At 67.8% G+C, this 18,688-nt stretch overlaps 1 protein-coding gene across 1 annotated transcript in view; it reads right to left on the reverse strand.

Moving 5' to 3' along the window:
* Positions 1-2,587: 2,587 nt before the first annotated feature.
* LOC144257996 (inactive phospholipase C-like protein 2) overlaps positions 2,588-18,688 on the reverse strand; it is a 28,650-nt gene continuing 12,549 nt past the window's right edge. Inside the window, exons 2-6 of the mRNA XM_077806283.1 lie at positions 13,624-16,107; positions 12,614-12,817; positions 12,076-12,151; positions 8,166-8,275; positions 2,588-2,773 (exon numbers count right to left, since the gene is read on the reverse strand). Of these exons, the coding sequence (XP_077662409.1) occupies positions 2,588-2,773; positions 8,166-8,275; positions 12,076-12,151; positions 12,614-12,817; positions 13,624-16,107 (3,060 nt within the window). The remainder of the gene's footprint in view (positions 2,774-8,165; positions 8,276-12,075; positions 12,152-12,613; positions 12,818-13,623; positions 16,108-18,688) is intronic.

An 18,688-nucleotide genomic window follows, 5' to 3' on the forward strand; every position in this document is an offset into this window, starting at 1 on the left:
TGCCAGCACCACTGCCCACCCCCCATTTCCAGCCCCAAAGGAGGCCCCTGCTCAGCCCTGGGGCCCTGTCAGTCCTCACCCTGCCTGTGGGTCAGGCCCCGTGGCCTGGGAGAGGACGTCTGGGGTCCATCAGACTCCCCCAGCTGGATTTGGACAGCCACACCTCAGCACAAGAACCACCGCATGGCAACCCCCAGGCCGGCATCTGTGCCCAGCCATGGGCACCTCGCTGCAAGCTGGATCGCGCTTGGGGAGCGGTGGGGGGGTGCCCCCAGGGACAGGCTGCTCAGTCCCATGGCACAGGGCAAACCCTCTATCCCCCCCGCTCCAGGAGTCCCCGCTGCATCCAGACAGGCCATGGCAGGGTGGGGGCTCCCCGCATTTCCTGCCTCAGCCAGGAGGGGCACTAGGGGGACATGAGGCCCCCTCTGCACCCACCGCTTGCAGAACGGCCCCATGGCCACAGCTCAGCGGCAAAACGTCCTGTTTTCACGCACTGCCAGGCACCCTCCCCAGGGAGCTGGCCCAGCTGCTTTGCAGGGCTGGGGGGGGTGACCTCCATCCCACCCCTCAGGCCAGCTGGGCCCCGGCTATTGACAGCATCCCAGGCCACATGGGCCCACAGGAGCCACCCAGCGCTGGTGGAAGCAATGTCCTTGGTGGGGCCAGGCCCTCCCCTGGCCTGGCACCAGCTAACGGCAGGAAGACCAACGCGGGACGCACCTGCAGGGACACACCTGCTTCCACTAGCCCTGAGCTGGCCCCCTCAGGTGGGGCTGCAGGGGGCTTTGGCTGGAGGTGTCCAGCTAAGATGGGGCTGTCACAGTGGTGGGGTGTGTCTGCATGGGGGGGCACGGCTGTCCGTGCAGCACACAGGGGCCCTAGCTTGAGGCTGGCATGGTGAGAAATGAGCCCTGATGGACCGTGCCCTGCAGAGGATTGGGCAGGGGGCAGAGACATCCCCCGTGGGTCAATGACCCAGAGCCACCCCATCACCCCTGTGGGAACTGGGGAGAGGCTGGGAGGACAGGGTCTCAGCCCCAGGGCACCAAGGGCAGGAGATGACTGTGCAAATAACTGGGGCGGGGCGGTGGGGACGACGGACCTGGCCCTGCGGCTACTCTGACCTGGCCGGAGAGCGGAGCCGGGAGTCCAGGCCGGCCCAGAGTCACAGCAGCTAATGGCTGCACCTCCAGCTGCTCCTTCCCTGGGCCTGGTGTCCTGACCCAGCCGCTGCCTCCTTCCTGGGCCCCTTCAGGACATCGCGGCCACCATGCAAGCAGCAAGTGTCCCCCCTGCAGCAGGAAAACCCCTCGGGCTGGGGCCACTGCAATCCTGGGGGGCGGGGGGCACGTACAGCCTGTGCCCCAGGCCTGCCCCATGCCGGGCCCAGCATGGCTCCTGGCTGCCCTGTGACCCATTGGAGCTGAGCTCCCCCAGACCCACACATGGCTGACCCCACCCTGCCTCTGGCCCTCCCTGCCTCACAGCTCCACAGACAGAAACAGCAGCCGTGGCACCAGCTTGGGGTTTGCTCTTTATAACACTGCAGCTCTGACCCTGCTCTGAACCCCCGGGGGGGCTGCTCCCAGCTTCTGCTGCCTGTCTGGAGACCCCGCCCGGCTCAGAGCTGGTTTCTCGGGCTCCCACTGGGCCGAGCAGCCCCCTATTGCTCTGGGTCTCCACCCTGCCGCCCGATTCACCGCAGCAGGAACCCTTGTAATTGCACCTGACCCCCTGGGGCAGTTCTCTGCCCAGCCCCACAGCCAGGCCCCTGCTCCAGGCTGTGCTCACCAGCTCAGCCCTGGGCCCTGACCCCCAGGTGGGGCTGGGGAGGCAGCCCATGAGCCAGGGCACGGTTGTCAGCTGCCTGGCCCCTGAGCCCTGTCCAGGAATGTTCTCTACGGCAGATGGGCCAGAGGAGGGCAGGGGGCTGGGAAAAGCAGGAACCTTCATGGCCGCTCCCAGCCCCATGGCAGCTCAGCGTCTTTGGGCCAAGGACGGAGGCTCAAGGCTGAGCCCAGAGCAGGCAAAGAGCCCAGCCCTGAGCCGGGACCCTCGGGGGCGGCGGGGGCTTGGCAGGCCGGTGGCGAGACGGAGCAGGCGTGAGCCCCACTCGGTGCCCAGAGAGCCCCCCTCTGAGACCCCCACGTCCGCAGGCTGGGTGCCCAGGGGGTCCGGTGACGCTCTGTAACGCGCTGGCATAACCCCGCAGTGCAGACGCAGCCGATGCCCTCCAAAGGGGGGTTCCATCGTGGGGCGAACACCGGCTGCCCACGTGACGGTACCCCCCGGCTGCAGCTGCACTGGTGGGGGGAGGGCGGCCCAGCTGCAGCCGGGGGGGTACCGTCACGTGGGCAGTTGGTGTGAGTGCTAACTCTGCCCCCACCCGAATCAACTTGTCTGGATCACCCTGGGACGGCCCGGGCAGCCCCCACCCCGCCGACAGCCGGGCTCCTGTCTTCCACGCGCACGGTCAAAGGCCTGGGAGCTCTGGAGTGGGGTCGCTGCCCGTACAATCCTGGGTCCGTGGCAGGAGCGCTGGGGGCCCCGGGCTCAGTCCTGGCCCCCATGCCCTGCCCCGCGGTCAGCAGGACCCAGTGTCGCTGCCTCCTTCTGTCTCGGAGATGGGCTCCAGCGGGGTCCGGGCCTGGGCGAGGTCGGGGGAGGCAGAACCATTCCTGCCGATGCCACACGACTGCCCCGCGTTGTGGATCTGCCACAGGTTGTCCAGAGCTTCCGCCTTGGCCTGCTTCAGGAGATCTGCCTGGCCCTGCAGCGGGGAAAGGCCACAGGTCAGGGGGCGTGTGGGGCGTGTGGGACCCCATCAGTACAGCACCCAATGGGCACCCCCCACCCACGGGGCCTGGCTCCTTCGAGGTCTCCGTGCTCTGGGGGAGCAGCCTGGACCCAGGGGCACACGGCTCCTGCAGCAGCTGGAGAGCAAGGGGCAGGGGCTCCCCCCTGCCAGCGGGTGCTGGCCCCTGGGCTGCGGGGAGGGGGGCCCGACGTACGACACGCAGAGACCCTAACCCAGCCGAGCCAGCTCCCCCTCCAGACAGAGTCACTGCCCCCTAAGGCACAACCCCACCTCCCATGAGACGAGCTGCGTCCCCCCGCCCCAGCCCTGCCCGGGGCTTCGGGGGCTAGAAGGGAGCCGCGTGATCCTCTCGTCTGACCTCCTGCACAGACCCTCGCCCCCAGCTGAGTCCCTGACGCCTCGGCTCACGGGTCAGCCACGTGACAGCAAGTCTCCCCTTTCACACCCGCCTCACAGCCAGCTCCAGGCATTCGGGTCAGCACAGGCTGGAATCCCACCCACCCGTGGCCTCTGTGGGGTGAACGGGGGGGCAGGGGATCTCAGCCCAGCCCCCCGGTGGGACAAGGCTCCGCCCCACAAGTGGCACCGAGAGCGGACGATAAATGCAGAGATCTACCTATGCAGGCCCAATCCTGCTGCGGGCCCAGCAAGCTCAGTTCCCATGGGCGCTGAGAGGAGCGGACACACCCTACAGCTGGCAGGACATGGTCCTTAAGGGATCACGGCGACGCCGTCCCCCCGCCCCCCATCGCTCCGGGTCGAGGTGCGTTTACATGGCACGTGGGGGGGCCCTGCTATCTGGCGCCAGCAGAGCCTGGGGCTGGGGGTCATCTGCCCAACCCGGCACATACAGGGCCCCAGCCACACCCGGCCCCCTTCGCTGCTCACTAGCCCCTTTGGGCTACTGCTCTGGCGCCACCTGGAGTCCACTCTGCGCCTCCCGCGGCCAAGCCCCAGCTGGCTCCCTGGGCAGGCAGCGGCCAGCAGGAGGCAGCGTTTACACGCCCGGCGGCGGTGGGGTGTCGTGGGGGGAGGGGAGGGAAGCGGCTCCGGGCAGCGGCACCAGACCAGCCCGACGTGCGCCTGTCCGGGCAGGGACGGGGAGCCCCGAGAACCAGCCAGGACGCAGAGCCCGGCCGTCGGCACAGTGCTGGGAACCCCCCGCCGTGAGCCGGGGCCGAACCCGCGACCCTGGGCGCACAGCGCCCGAGCCAGGGGAGCAGCTCCCTTCGCTGGCGGCAGCAGTGGGCTGTTCTCCTCTCTGCGGGCAGCCGCGGGCACCACACTCGCCGCAGACGTGGCCGCTCCAGCGTCCCAGCCGTGAGCCGGGGCACGGGAACACTTGGTACAGCGAGGGGGGCGGGGGGCTGAGAGCCATTGAACCAAGCTCAACCCTGCACACGATGGAAACCACGTCAAGCCAGGGGGTGCAGCAGCCCCCCAGCTCTGGCCCCTACGCCCGCGTGGCACTGCCCTCTACTCTCCCCAGCTCAGCACCTTAGGGCCCCTTAGCCATTGCCCAGCTCCGAGGGATGCTCGCTCCCCAAGACGGCCTGTGCCCCACACAGCCCCTAGATGGCAGCACGGGATCACTGTACAGCACCTTGATCCAACCTGCCTCTGACGGACCCACGCGACCAGGGCCCGGGTCTCCCCACAGCCCACCCCACGCCCAGAACAATGGGGCCCCGGTCCAGGCCCAGGCAGGGCAGAGCCCAGTTCAGGGGGCACAGAGCTGTCCTCACCTGTGTGTGCCCCATGGCACCCCCCTGCACAGGCCAGCAGGGACCATGTGAGCCAAACTGTGGCAGCCAAGCCTGCGGGGGAGGCCAGGATGCCGGGGTTCACCTCACCCGCCAAGAACAGCTCAGGGGATCCTTGTGTGACGAAGTGGGACTGTTCTTAATGTTTCCTCTGAATCGTGTGGGGGTGCCTCAGTTTCCCCTAGGCAGTTCTTAAGTATCTAGGTGGGGGGATAAGGGTGCATGATCATTGCAGAGCCCTAGAGGGCAGGTGTGTGCAGGGGTCTGGACACAGAGAATGGCGGACACCCTGTTTCCTGGCAACTGATGGCCTGGGCCCTTCCCCCCTGCAAGGTGAGAGCTAAAGGGTTGGAGAACAAAGGAATCAGGTGACCTCCTGGCCCGGGAAAGGGACAAAGCCCAGAGGAGGAGGGGCTGGAGGGAGTTTCAGTTTGGGGCTGGTTGGAGACATGGAGTGAAGTGCAGACGTGGTTGTCTGGCTCACTGCCCCCCCAGAATGGACCCAGCTGAGGGGTCCTGTTCTCTGCACCTACAAGCTCTGTGTTAGACCATGTTCCTGTCATCTAATAAACCTCTGTTTTACTGGCTCGCTGAGAGTCACGTCTGACTGCGGAGTTGGGGGGCAGGACCCTCTGGCTTCCCCAGGCCCCTGCCTGAACGGATTTGCTGTGGGAGGTGCACGGAGGGGCAGAGGATGCTGAATGCTCCGAGGTCAGACCCAGGAAGGTGGAAGCCGGGTGAGCTGTGTGTCCTGCAGACAGGCTGCTCACAGAAAGGAGACTTCCCCAGAGTCCTGCCTGGCTTCATGGGGAGCAGTTCCAGAGCATTGCCCAGGGACTCCGTGACACCTGGTGGTAGCGGTGGGATGTACTGCACCCCGTGGATGGCGCTTCCTGCAGTAAGTGACTGGGGAGCAGTAAAACGAAGGGGGATTGATGAGGACCAGGCATGCTGAAGGCTCAGAGAGGAGCGGTTTCGGGGGGCGGTTAACTCCTGGGAGCGTGTGACCAGCAAGAAGGACTGTGCAGTAATGGGGTCCCCCTGGGGACTGCGGTGAGCAGTCTCAGGGGCGGAGGAGCCTGCGGCTTGGCCCTGGGAGAGAGAAGGACTTTTGCAGTAACAGGGTTCCCCGGGGGATTGCAGCGAGCGGTCCCAGGGGCGGAGGAGTCTGCAGCTCGACCTTGGCAAAGAGGGGGTGACCTCGAGAAGGGCTAGCACACTAGGGGTTCTCCCTGGAAACCGTGGGGAGCTGAGAACACACGGGCCTGTGAGTCCACAACAACTTGGGAAGAGCGGAGTGATGGCCTGTCACCGTCTCCTTAAGAAGGACATTGTAACCCTGTGCAGAAAGAGAGGGTTGAGCATTGGGAAGTTCACCAAGGCACAGTTAATTGTGCAGCTGGAGGAGGATGTCCGCTCTAAGGAACAGATTCCTGACCCCAAATGGGGCTATAGCAGGATCTGGGAGCAGCTGGAGTAGTAGCCAGGCATCGCCAAGACTCCTGTCCCCAACCAGACGAGGGTCTTCACGATCGGGTTCCCCATCCGGGGATCGGAGATGGACGGGATTGGAGCTGAGTCCGAGAGAGCAAGAGGACTGTGAGAGACAGCGAGAGCCCGAGAAAGAGCTGCAGAAGCAGCAGCAGCATGAACTGGCGGTGGGGGAGCGGAGAGGCCTAGGGGACCCCCCAGGGGTGAGTGGGGATAGACCCCAGGGGGCCAGTTCCGCAGGGAACCTCGAGACTAAATTGCTGCCCCTGGTTGGGGGGAAGGGGGGGATGTGGATGCCCACCTCACTGCCTTTGAGCAGACTGGAGATTTGAACCAGGGGGACCCTGTGGAAAAGCCCCGGTGTCTAGCTCCCTTGCTGGGTGTGACGAAGTGGGACTGTTCTTAATGTTTCCTCTGAATATTGTGGGGGTGCCTCAGTTTCCCCTATGCAGTTCTTAAGTCTCTAGGGGGTGGGGTAAGGGTGTATGATCATTGCAGAGCCCTAGAGGGCAGGTGTGTGCAGGGGTCTGGACACAGAGAATGGCCGACACCCTGTTTCCTGGCAACTGATGGCCTGGCCCTTCCCCCCTGCAAGGTGAGAGCTAAAGGGTTGGAGAACAAAGGAATCAGGTGACCTCCTGGCCCGGGAAAGGAACAAAGCCCAGAGGAGGAGGGGCTGGAGGGAGTTTCAGTTTGGGGCTGGCTGGGACATGGAGTGAAGGGCAGACGTGGTTGTCTGGCTCACTGCCCCCCAAAATGGACCCAGCTGCGGGGTCCCGTTCTCTGCACCTACAAGCTCTGTTTTAGACCATGTTCCTGTTGTCTAATAAACCTTCTGTGTTACTGGCTGGCTGAGAGTCCCGTCTGACTGCAGAGTTGGGGGGCAGGACCCTCTGGCTTCCCCAGGAGCCCCGCCTGGGCGGACTCGCTTTGGGAAGCGCACGGAGGGGCAGAGGAGGCTGAATGCTCCGAGGTCAGACCCAGGAAGGTGGAAGCCGGGGGAGCTGTGTGTCCTGCAGACAGGCTGTTCCCAGAGAGGAGACTGCCCCAGAGTCCTGCCTGGCTTCATGGGGAGCAGTTCCAGAGCATCGCCCGGGGACTCCGTGACGCAGGCCAGCCCTTGGGGGGCTGTAGCCCCACTCCCCACACAGGGCTGGGATTCAGCCCGACGTCGTGCTGAATGGGTGACTCAGCCCTGTGGGTGCTGGAGCAGCTGGGAAGGGCTCCTAAGGAGTGGAGGCTGCTGGGCCGGGGGCATGGAGTTGGCAGGCTGCGGACACCAGGACAAAACAGCCAGGCTGAGGGAACCAGCCCCGGCCACCAGCACACCCCTTTGTCCGCAGCCTTGACTGTACCCAGCCCCGCTGGCCCCGATCCCTGGGCGTCTCAGCACTGCCACGTGACCCAGCACCCATCAGGCCCAGGGCAAGGCTGGGCTGGGAGCTGGTGGCCTGGAAGGTCAGGGCAGGCCGAGAATCTGCCCCAGGTCCCAAGATCAATGGGCATGGGGGAGACACACACCATCCCGGCAGGATGCACAGGGCCATTGCCAGTGCTGGCACCGCAAGAGGGGAGCGGGAGTCCTGGGTTCCATTCCTGGATCCGCCACTGACTCTCAGTGTGGCCTTAAGGAATTCCCTCCCCCGTGCCTCAGTTTCCCCCAGGAGAGCAGGGATAACGCCTGTCCTGTGGGCATGTGAATCTGGCCGGGTTTGCTACGTAGGGAGGCGATGCGAACGCTCAGCGTGGGCATCCCTCTCTTGGGCGTCATGGTCCAGCGCTTCGAGTGGCAGAGGAAATTCCCTTGTGCGGTGCCGTCTGGCTTCCCACCGCCCCCGGGAGCAGGGCCTAGAGCTTCACCCCGTCAGGCCGGTCTCAGCCCTCACCTGTCCCAGGCACAGGTGGGGAAACAGACCCCGGGAGGGGATGGGCCTAAGGGAGTCCAGTGGCAGAGGTGGGACCAGGGATCCCGGCTCTCGGTCCCACTGGTCCTCGGGAAACTAAGTCAAGAGAAAACCATTGCAGCCAAAAATCTCGAGGGAATCCCCCATCCCCATCAGGCAGCGCCCTGGGCTAGGCCCTGGCATTACCTTCAGCACCGTGACGTTCCAGGCGAAGCTCTCCAGGGCCTTCTGCAACTTCCTGCCCTTCAGCCCCTCCTTGGCCTCGAGGCGGTGCAGCTCCTTGTGGAAACCCATCCCTGGGGAGCAGAGCAGAGGGGAGCCGTCACGCCGAGCCGGGTGGGGAGAGCTGCTGGCGCCGACAGGAGGGGCCACAGCGGCCAGGCAGCTGGGAATACAGCAAAGCCGGCGCCAGGGTGCCCAGGGCTGGCTCCGGACGGAGATCGCCCTGCGCTGCTCACTGGTGCCCCGGCTGCACAAGGAGACACGGAGCTGCCTCAGAACAGCCCACGGGCAGGGGAGAGTAGGGGGCACAGGCAGCCCACGCCAGGCCGGGGAGCTCTGCTGGCGGGGGCCTGGGGTCAGGAGAGATCCAGGACTGCATCCTGCACCCCACTCGGGCAGCTCTACGGAGCTGGAAACAAGGGAATTCCACGTCACAAAGGGGGATCCCCAATAAGGCAGGTGCTCGGCTGCCCCTGGGGGACCGGTGCAGTCACGGTGCAAGTCAGAGCAGCCCCAGAGCCCAGGGGACGTGCGGGATGCCCGACGCCCGGCTCAGCGGGTCTGAAGGCTGGGACAGGTGTGATCCCAGCCGGCGGCAGGGCAGGGCCCAGCTGGCAGCTGTCACCACCCCTGCAGGGAGCAAGCAGCAGGTTCCCATGGGCTCCGTCTCAGGCGAGGGCCCTGGGGCCGACGTGGGGGTGGGCGGTGCCCTGTGGGCACGGACGGGGTGTACGTGGGAGACGTGGGCTCTGAGTGCCTTGGACTCCAATGGGAGCACCGTGGGATGGTGGCTGGGGGCAGCCGGGCTGTGGCTGGGGGGCCTGTGCCCCGGGAGCAGGCAGGTGGGCTCTAGGGCTGAGCTGCGTAGGGAGGAGTCTCCCCAGGGGGTGGCATCGTGCCCGATCTGAGCCCTTCGCCGGGTGGATGGTGACACTGGCCCAGTGCGGTCTGCCCATGCGGTGCTGCTGGGGGGTCCCGCCAGGACAAGCACCCCCAGCAGGAGCCTTTCCCGCGGACTCACTGGCCTCCCACGCCCGAGCCAGCAGCTTCCAGCCGCCTCCGGGCGCCCTCCGTGCCGGGGACCAGGGAACGGCCTCGAGAGCTGGCGGGGGAGGCAGCAGCCAAGGCCGCCCCCCACAAACCTCTGCTGAGCAAGGAGCCTGGGAGTCGCCCGCAGAACAGCCCCCCCACGTCTCGCCCGGGCACCCGCACAGCCACGAAGCTGCCTGTGGGGGAGGGGATCCCAGGAGCTGAGGGTAGCGACCCCCCCCCGGGGAGCCCTGTAACCCCCCAAAGTCCCTCCCGCCCTGTGGGAGCTCACGCAGGGCCCTGCCTGTCCCCCGCACTGATCCCCCTTCATTAGCGCAGGGCTCCGGCTCGTTATCTCGGCTGACGCTAATGGGAACTGACGGGAAACGTCCGTGTCGGCCTCCCGGGGCCATGGGGCAGGGCCACCAGCACCATGCATGGGCATGTAGCCCCCCCACGCCCCTGGGGCAGCAGATGGAGATTACTCAGGGGCCGTGGGGCATGGGGGCCCCTCTTCCTCGCCACCCGCCAAGCCGCTCAGCGAGCTACGGGCTCTAACCAGCAAAGGCAGCTCCCCCCAGACACCCCCCCACCGACACCACGCCCCCCCACCAATACCGTGGCCCCCATCCCCCCAGAGACCCCACACCGATACCATACCCCCCCCAAAAACCCCGACACCATGGCCCTCAGAGACCTCCCACCGATGCCACCGCGGCCCCCATCCCCTACAGCGACCCCCCACCGACACCATCACAGCCCCCACCCCGACACCCCAGCCCCCCGTGACTCTACACGAAGTGAAGAGGTGCAGCCCCTGCAGTAACCTGCCCCCCGCGCGGGCCCTGTGCTGAGCCAGCACGTAAGGGGTTAAGCGGACCCCCTGCACAGCGCCCCGAGCACGTGTCCCCCCCCACCCCCCCATGGTGCCGGCTACGGGCCCACACGCTGCGGCTCGCCCACCTGCCGTCCATCATCCCCCTCCACACCGCACCCCCCACTGGGGGTATTAACCCTGGGGGGATCTGGGCAGGGCCTCGCCCCCCGCACTGTGCGTCAAGGTTCACGCTGGGGGGCAGGGCAGGTGGTGGGGCACTGGGCTGGGGGGACAGGGATTGACCCAGCCCAGCTGGCCGGCCCCCTGGGACCCGCGCTCTGCCTCACACCCGTTAATCCCGGGCTATTTATAGTGCTCCACGCTCCTGGTGCTCCCCGAGGATCCAGCCAGCCAGGGCGCGGGCTCTGACCCCCGGCCCTGCTGGCCACAGTCTCCGCCACGGCCCTCCTGGGTGCAATGACCCACAGCCAGCGCTGCCCCGACTGAGGGGCACCGGCAGAGCTGGGGGGGAGCCCAGGGCTGCGGGTCGGGAGTGAGGGGCACCGGCAGAGCTGGGGGGGAGCCCAGGGCTGCGGGTCGGGAGTGAGGGGCACCGGCAGAGCTGGGGGGGGAGCCCAGGGCTGCGGGTCGGGAGTGAGGGGCACCGGCAGAGCTGGGGGGGAGCCCAGGGCTGCGGGTCGGGAGTGAGGGGCACCGGCAGAGCTGGCGGGGGAGCCCAGGGCTGCGGGTCGGGAGTGAGGGGCACCGGCAGAGCTGGGGGGGGAGCCCAGGGCTGCGGGTCGGGAGTGAGGGGCACCGGCAGAGCTGGGGGGGGAGCCCAGGGCTGCGGGTCGGGAGTGAGGGGCACCGGCAGAGCTGGGGGGGGAGCCCAGGGCTGCGGGTCGGGAGTGAGGGGCACCGGCAGAGCTGGGGGGGGAGCCCAGGGCTGCGGGTCGGGAGTGAGGGGCACCGGCAGAGCTGGGGGGGGAGCCCAGGGCTGCGGGTCGGGAGTGAGGGGCACCGGCAGAGCTGGGGGGGGAGCCCAGGGCTGCGGGTCGGGAGTGAGGGGCCGGAGGGAGGTACACCGGCACAGCCTGACAGCAGCACATGCCTGTGTGCGTTCAGCCCCGTGTCTTTTATGCCATAACACCCTGTTGCCACTTATGCCAACAGCCCCAGTCTGTTATTTCTGGTGCTAATTATATTCCGGGGTTTGGCAGTTAATGACTCCTCTCTGATTCCTCGTCAGCCTCCCCCATATCGCTCCGCTCCGCCCAGCGCCCGCCCCTCGGCGGCCCTCTGCCCCCTCTCAGTGCTGGGGGCTGGGGCCCTGCTCCTGGTGCAGGGCGGGCTCCGTCTCCTGCCCTGGCCCCCCCCGGCGGCAGGGAGCTGTTCCCGGGGCCGAGGCGCTCGCTCCACGGATCAGGTGTCTCAGCTGGGAGCAGCCAGGAGAGGGGTCAGAGCCGTGTCCTATACGCACACCCCTGGGTCGAGCCAAATGCACCTGCCCCCGACACGCCCCAGCCCCCTTCCCTGCCCACAGCTCCAGCCACAGCTCCTCCGCTCGCTGTCCTGGGAAACAGGAGACAGGGCCCGGCTGGCCGGGGCTCGGGGGCTGTGCAGAGCCCGGCAGATTCCCCCACGGCCAGCGCCAAGGTCACCGCCCCAGCAGGAGCCACCAGCTCCATCGGCCAGGCCGGGCCGGCTGGGGCCCGGGGTCTTTCCCCTCCAGGGGTGCCGGCTCCCATCCAGCCCCGGGGAGGGCAGGGGGACGGGGCGGGCCAGGGAACCTCCAGCCACGAGGGCGCTGAGGCCCCATTAGCGCCGGGCCTCGTCATGCCAGCGGGTGTCACTGGTGACCAGCACAAAGGCCACCCCCACCCGCCCGTGGCCCCAGGTGCCCATAGCCCCCCAGCACCCTGGGGGGAGCGGAGTCGGGGCCCCCAAACCCACCCCACTCTGCAGCCGGGCCCAGCAGCCTCCAGCCTCCCCAGGCAGCACGTGGCGCCTGCCCCCCGGGGCACGTACCCGCCTGCTGGGCTTGCATCAGCTTCCTGTGCACAGCGTCGGCCGACTCGATCAGCGTCCGGCTGGTCTGGATCGTCTGTGGGAGCAGAGACGGGGGCAGAGAGGGGGCAGGATGGGGGACGGCCCAGCACCCGGGTGACCCCTTCCCGCACCGGCCCCCGCAGGCTCCCCCCAGCCCCAGCCTCCCCGCTCCCAGCAATGCCTGGGCCAGGCGCCCCGGGCTCCTGGGAGCGCAAAGGAAGGAAGCGGCTCCGGCTGCTGCTATGAACGGGACTCCTGCCGCCCGCTGGGACGGCGTCCGACCCCGTGAGGACGAGGGGCAGGGGGGCAAATGGACGCCGAGGGGGCCGCGGGAGCGACTCGCGTCTGGCCGGCTGCCAGCAGGGCAGGTGGCAGGACCAGGCCATGCTGGGACCTCGCTCTCCCATCCTGGGGCGGGGGGCTGGCACTTCCCGGTCAACCTGGCCTGGCCACCCGCGCCCCCGAGCAGGGAGCCGGCTCGGGCGGGGTGGGGGCTGGCTGCCGGGCGGGAGCTTACGGTCTCGTAGGCGGTGAGCACTTTGCGGAGCAGCTCTGGGACGGGCCCCTGGGCCTCCATGGGGGGGTACTGCTCGCCCAGGTTCAGCGTCACGCTGGGGGTGCTCTCGCTGCGCAGCAGCCATGTGGCCACGGTCAGGATGCACTGCTTCATGGTGGCCGCCGGCGTCAGGCCGCACAGCTCCTTGAAGGAGACCAGGGCGTTCTGGAGATGGAGAAACAGTGAGCCGGACGCCCCACGGCGCGCTGCGTGGGGAGGGCAGGGCCGCAGCCCCAGCTAGGAGCCCTGCACAGCCTGGCCTGGGGCACTAACACAGGCCTTATACTGGGGGCCTCCCAAATAGAACCCAGGCGTCCTGACCCCCACCCCTCCCCCACACACTCTAACCCACTCGACCCCACTCCCCTCCCTGAGGGGGAAAGAACCCAGGCGTCCTGACCCCCACCCCTCCCCCAGACACTCTAACCCACTAGACCCCACTCCCCTCCCCGAGGGGGAGAGAACCCAGGCGTCCTGACCCCCACCCCTCCCCCAGACGCTCCCACTCACTAGACCCCACTCCCCTCCCCGAGGGGGAGAGAACCCAGGCGTCCTGACCCCCACCCCTCCCCCAGACGCTCCCACTCACTAGACCCCACTCCCCTCCCCGAGGGGGAAAGAACCCAGGCGTCCTGACCCCCACCCCTCCCCCAGACACTCTAACCCACTCGACCCCACTCCCCTCCCCGAGGGGGAGAGAACCCAGGCGTCCTGACCCCCACCCCTCCCCCAGACACTCTAACCCACTCGACCCCACTCCCCTCCCCGAGGGGGAGAGAACCCAGGCGTCCTGACCCCCACCCCTCCCCCAGACGCTCCCACTCACTAGACCCCACTCCCCTCCCCGAGGGGGAGAGAACCCAGGCGTCCTGACCCCCACCCCTCCCCCAGACACTCCCACCCACTCGACCCCACTCCCCTCCCCGAGGGGGAGAGAACCCAGGCGTCCTGCCCCCAGCCCCCGCGCGTACCTGCATGTTCTCCCGCAGGTCGGTGGCCTCGCGCAGCGGCTGGCCAGCCGCGCGGAACACCTCGTCGATGGGCTTGATGCCCGTGGCCTTGGCGGAGGCGTACTCCCGCAGCCGCCGGCCCCTGCGCCCGGAGCGCCCCCGCCCCTTGCCCCCGCCGGGCCGGTCGGCGATGGCCACGTGCAGGAAGAGGGTGGCGTGGGGCAGCAGCTCTCCGGCCAGGGACCGCAGGGGCACATGGCGGTAGCCGCTCTGCAGACACTCGAAGGGGATGGTGTACTGGGCGATGAACTCGTCCCCGATGTAGTCGTCATCCAGCACCACCAGGCGCAGCAGGGCCAGCTCGGGCAGGTTCACCTGGAACTCCAGGCTCTCCTCGAAGACCGGGTTGTCCCCGCTCTGCAGCGCCGTCTTGGTGCGCCGCTCGGCGCAGTCGGCCGGGATGCCGTGGATCTCGGCGCAGACGTAGGGCTCCACCACGTCGCCCTTGGCACCCGAGCCCCGGGGCTTGGGCAGGTTCTGCCCGCTGATCACCCGGAGGTGCAGCAGCTGGGCGGGCACGCCGGGCAGCGAGTCCTTGGCGTTGGCGCTGAAGTAGGAGACCTCCTCCCGCATGACGGCGGGGCGCAGCACGTACCCGCAGGCCCCGTTCTGGCGGAACCAGCCCGCGTTCAGGTCCATCATGAGCCCCGGCGTCTGGAAGTTCAAGGCCACCATCTGGCAGCCGCACTTCCAGAAGTCCTGCGGGTTGGCGTTGCTGGCGTCGATGCGCAGGGGGCTGGGGTAGACCCGCGACAGGAACCGCTTGTTGTAGCTCACCAGCTCGGCGGGGCACTGGCTGGCGAAGCGCCCGGCCTCCGCCTCGCTGAAGGAGCAGAGCTCCCAGTAGCGCTGCCCGCGCCGCGAGGCCTCGAAGTCCTGGAAGGGCACCTCCTGGCACAGGCTCACGAGCTCCGACAGCTCCCTGCTCAGCCGCAGCCTGCGCCGCCCGCCCCCCGCGGGCGGCTGCCCGTCGGCCTCGCTCGGGCACTGCCCCGTCTCCGGGCCCTCCTCCTCGTCCGTCACCTCCCCCTCGCTCTCGTGGCAGCTGGGCTGCAGCTTCCTGCCCTTGATGAGGACTCTGCCCTTGAGGGTCTCCGGGGAGGGCAGGTAGGCCTCCTCGGGGTCGGGGGGGTCCAGGTACAGCTTGGCGCCCAGGGTCTTCCTCAGGCACTGGGCCATCAGCCTCTGCTGGGCGGGCGAGCAGCGCACAGCCAGGCACAGGACGAGGGGGTATTCGGAGGCCTCGAAGGCGTACCGGTCGATCACGCCCACCACGCTGCGACAGGCCACGCGGGAGGCGGCCGAGCGGCCCCCGGAGACCAGGGGCTCGCCCTCCGGGCCGTCCCACACCACCAGCTCCAGGCTGCGGCAACCCATACGCAGGGCGGCAATGTAGCCGCCGAGGCCGGTGCTGCCCCAGGAGCTGTCCTCCCGCAGGCAGGCGCCGTGGGCCGAGCTGATGTAATAGTGGGACAGGGGCTGCGTCATGTCCTGGCACACCCGGAGGTGCTGCGGGTCGAAGATGGAGCAGTCCGGGGAGAGCAAGTAGCGGGTGAAGCCGTCGATGGCCAGGTGGCCCTTCTCCCGGCCCTCCCTGGAGGGCTCGTATTTGCCAATGATCTCCAGGCACGTCTCCTCGGTCACCCCCTCCATGCCCTGCTCCACCTCCAAGAACGTCAGCAGGTCCTTCAGCCCCAACGACTCCTTGTCGCTGGAGAACTGGACCAGGAGGAAGAAGATCTCGGGCCTGGTGCAGAGGTTGCAATAGGCCTCCACGAACAGGTCGCAGGCCACGTTGTTCCCTGGCCGCTCGCCGGCCTTCTGCAGCTCCTTGAACTTCAGCTCGATGGTGGAGGCCTTCATGCCCGGGTTGAGCGCCTTGATGAGCTGCACGGCCCGGGCCACGGGGATCTGGCCCACTTTCTCCAGGTCCGCCACCTCAAAGACTGAGGAGATCCAGGAGGTCCGGAGGCTGGGGTGGCCGGCCTCGGGCGCCTCCGGCGTGTGCTTCCCGTAGGACACCAGGTACCTCAGCCCCATCACCCAGGCGTTCACCACGTCGGGCGAGCTGGCCACCAGGTCCAGGGACTCGTAGTTGTCGCCGTGGATGATGGAGAAGGCGCACTCGTCCGGGAACTGGTCGGAGAGGCCGTTGCTCCGCAGCACGGGCGTCTTCTTCCCCACCCGCACCTCCTTGACCGACTCGATCTCGATCTTGGCCTTCTCCGAGTCCTTCTTGGAGGGCTCCCACCGCAGGTCGCGCATGTCAGGGGCCAGCAGGAAGAAGCGGCTGTACATGCGGGAGTTGGAGCGAACCTTCTTCATCTCGCAGCCCTCCAGCATGAAGGAGATGCAAGCCGCCGTGCTGTTGATCTTCCGGTCGTGGGGCATAGTGCTGAAGGACACAGTCTTCTTCTTCTGAACTGGCCTCTGGCGAGAGCCGTCCTGCCGAGGGAGAACACAGCGGTCAGGCCCGGCACAGAGACCGACAGGTCGGGCCGCGGGTCGGGCTGCACAGAGGCAGACCGGAGGGGCAAAGGGCGACGCCCCACACAGGGACTGGGGCGAGCGCCATCTGCTCACGGGACCCAGGCTGAAAGCAGAGCCCGGCGTGGGGCTCCTACCCCTGAGCCAGCAGCTGGCAGGCTCCTTCGAAGCGGAGCACAGACGGGAGGAAGGACGGCGCCGTTCCGGCTCAAGCTGGGGACCTGGGAGGCCTGGGGGGAAGGCCCACCTCTGGCACAGCTCTGCTGGGTGACCCTGGGCACATCCCTTCTCCCTGCACCTAACTGGCTGGGGGCAAGCTCAGGACCCTCGACGCCCCTCAGGGAGCCCGCCCGGCCGCACAGGGGACTGTTCATGGGGGGCTGTTTCTTGCCTGCGTTACTGCCACGGTTGGTTTTGCTCTGAAGGGAAAGCTCTGTTCGGTGCAGCGGGTCCATCTCCTGTGGGGTGGCCAGACAGGCCCGACCCCCCCGCACTGCAGGGCCCTGGCAGTGACCCCCCAGCCAGCCGCCAGATGGGGGCTCGACCGCAGCCGCCTCAAAGCCTCTGTCCCTCCTTCCGCCCTGGCAAGGGGCAGGGGCCTGATAAGGCCAGAGCCAGCATGGCCCCTTCGAGCTAAATATAGGGCACATCCTCCCGTGGCCGCCACACAGGGACCCCCGCCCCCTTCCTCCGCTGCCAGCCGGCTGCTGAGCTCTTCCTTCTGGGACCCAGGGGCAGGAGGTGCCTTCCCGAGGGCCCTTCCCGGTTCCCCGTGGGCAGCGTGTGCTCCTGATGCCACTGCACATGGACGCTGCACCCCGGGACCCCCACCTGGCTGGATTTGCTTCTCCTTTGAGCTGCAGCCCCTGCTATCCCACCCCAGGGCTCCCCAGTCCTGCCCCACCAGCTCTGCTGGTGCCCCTCACTCCCGACCTGCAGCCCGCTGCCAGCCCAGCCCTGAGCCCCCCAGCTCTGCTCTTGCCCCTCACTCTCAACCCGCAGCCCAGAATGAATGCCCAAATGGGCACCAGGACCCAGATTCCAGCGAGCGGGAACTGGAGTTGAAGGAACCAACCACCCCATAGACGATCAGCCACCCACGCTGAGCAGCTGGGGGGGAGGGGGGGATCTCGGCTCCAGCTCCCCTCCCCCACACAACTCTGTCTCAAGGTGATTCCCCGGCTCAGGCCTTGGACAGACAAAATAGCCCTGTGGCCCTGAAAAGCTCCCGGACCAGCTGGGGAGCCCCCAGCATCCGTGGGGCAGCCAGCCTCATGCCAACCCCTGCCCCCAGCGAGCGGGGTGCTCCCCCAGCCTGCTTCCCCACCCCCTCCCCGGCTCCACCAAGCAGGGTGCTCCCCCAGCCTGCCCCATCCCTGGGACCAGGGGCAGGGCACAAATGCTTCCTGCCCCTGCTGCAGGGGAGGAATGAGAGGGACGTGGTTGGGCGCCCCTCGGCCCGTGCCAAGGCGGTGGCATTGGGGTGGCTCCTGGCGGGAGCGGGAAGCCCTGCTGGGATGCTGGGACTGGCTGGGTCCATGGAGAGGGGGCTGCTGGGCCCCCGGACACACCCATGCCCCCAGGCAGGCAGAAAGCTGCTGCAGCAAGTGGGGTGGGGGGGATTTCAAGGGATAAACACCGCCGGGTTTTGAGTTTTCCAGCCAAACCAAGGGGTGTTTTCCGAGTGGCTCTGGGGCGCGGCAGATCCTGGCTCATCTCCGGGGGGGGGGGGGGGGGGGTTCGAGGGAGCCCCTGGGACGCTGGTGGCTGGGCAGGCCCCAGGGGGGCAGAGAGCAGCTGGATGAGGCCTGGCGCTGGGATAAGCAGATCCTGCCTGGGGTTTCTTCAAAGGGAAGTCTCCACCGGCTGCTCCTAGGAGATAAGGAGGGCGGGGGAGCAGCTGGTTCTCAGCAAACCAGACCCCTCAGCCCACCAGTCCTGGGGGGGGGAATCCTGCTCGGGGGGGCTTTGCGAGGCCCATCAAGGCCCAGGCTCAGGGCCTGCTTCCCATAAACGATGAACAGAGGCGTGGGGGGGCGGACGGGAGCCCAAGGACACGGCAGCCAATTCCATGGACAGGCTCAATCCGCAGGGGCTGGTCCCACGAGGCTGCGTGGGGCAGGGGGGGGGGGGGGGGGCTGGATGGACCACCCCCAAGGGCAGCTCCCAGCTCAAGGGCTGGACCCTGCGCAGCAACGGGACAATGCAAAGACACAAAGAAGCTGACAAGAATCATTGGTGCCCCTCACTCCCGACCCGCAGCCCCTGCTAGGCCAGCCCTGGTCCTCACTGATCCCCCTGCCCCATCCTAGCTCTGTCAAGCAGAAATGCATGGAGCCAGTGTCTCCCCCACATGGCTCCGCGGCTGAGCCCCCCGCCGCCCCACCCAGCAGGACTTGCTGCCCTTTTAATCCAGAGGATCTTCCAATCAAGAGCAGCTGGTGCGATCTGATCCCCGGAATCCGAGATTCCTGCTTGGGCCCCTCTGAACTTCCCCCCAACCCTGCTGTCACGGCGTCCCCGGGCGATGCTCTGGAAC

The sequence above is a fragment of the Eretmochelys imbricata genome, chromosome 27 (assembly GCF_965152235.1).
Source record: "Eretmochelys imbricata isolate rEreImb1 chromosome 27, rEreImb1.hap1, whole genome shotgun sequence".
NCBI lineage: Eukaryota > Metazoa > Chordata > Testudines > Cheloniidae > Eretmochelys > Eretmochelys imbricata.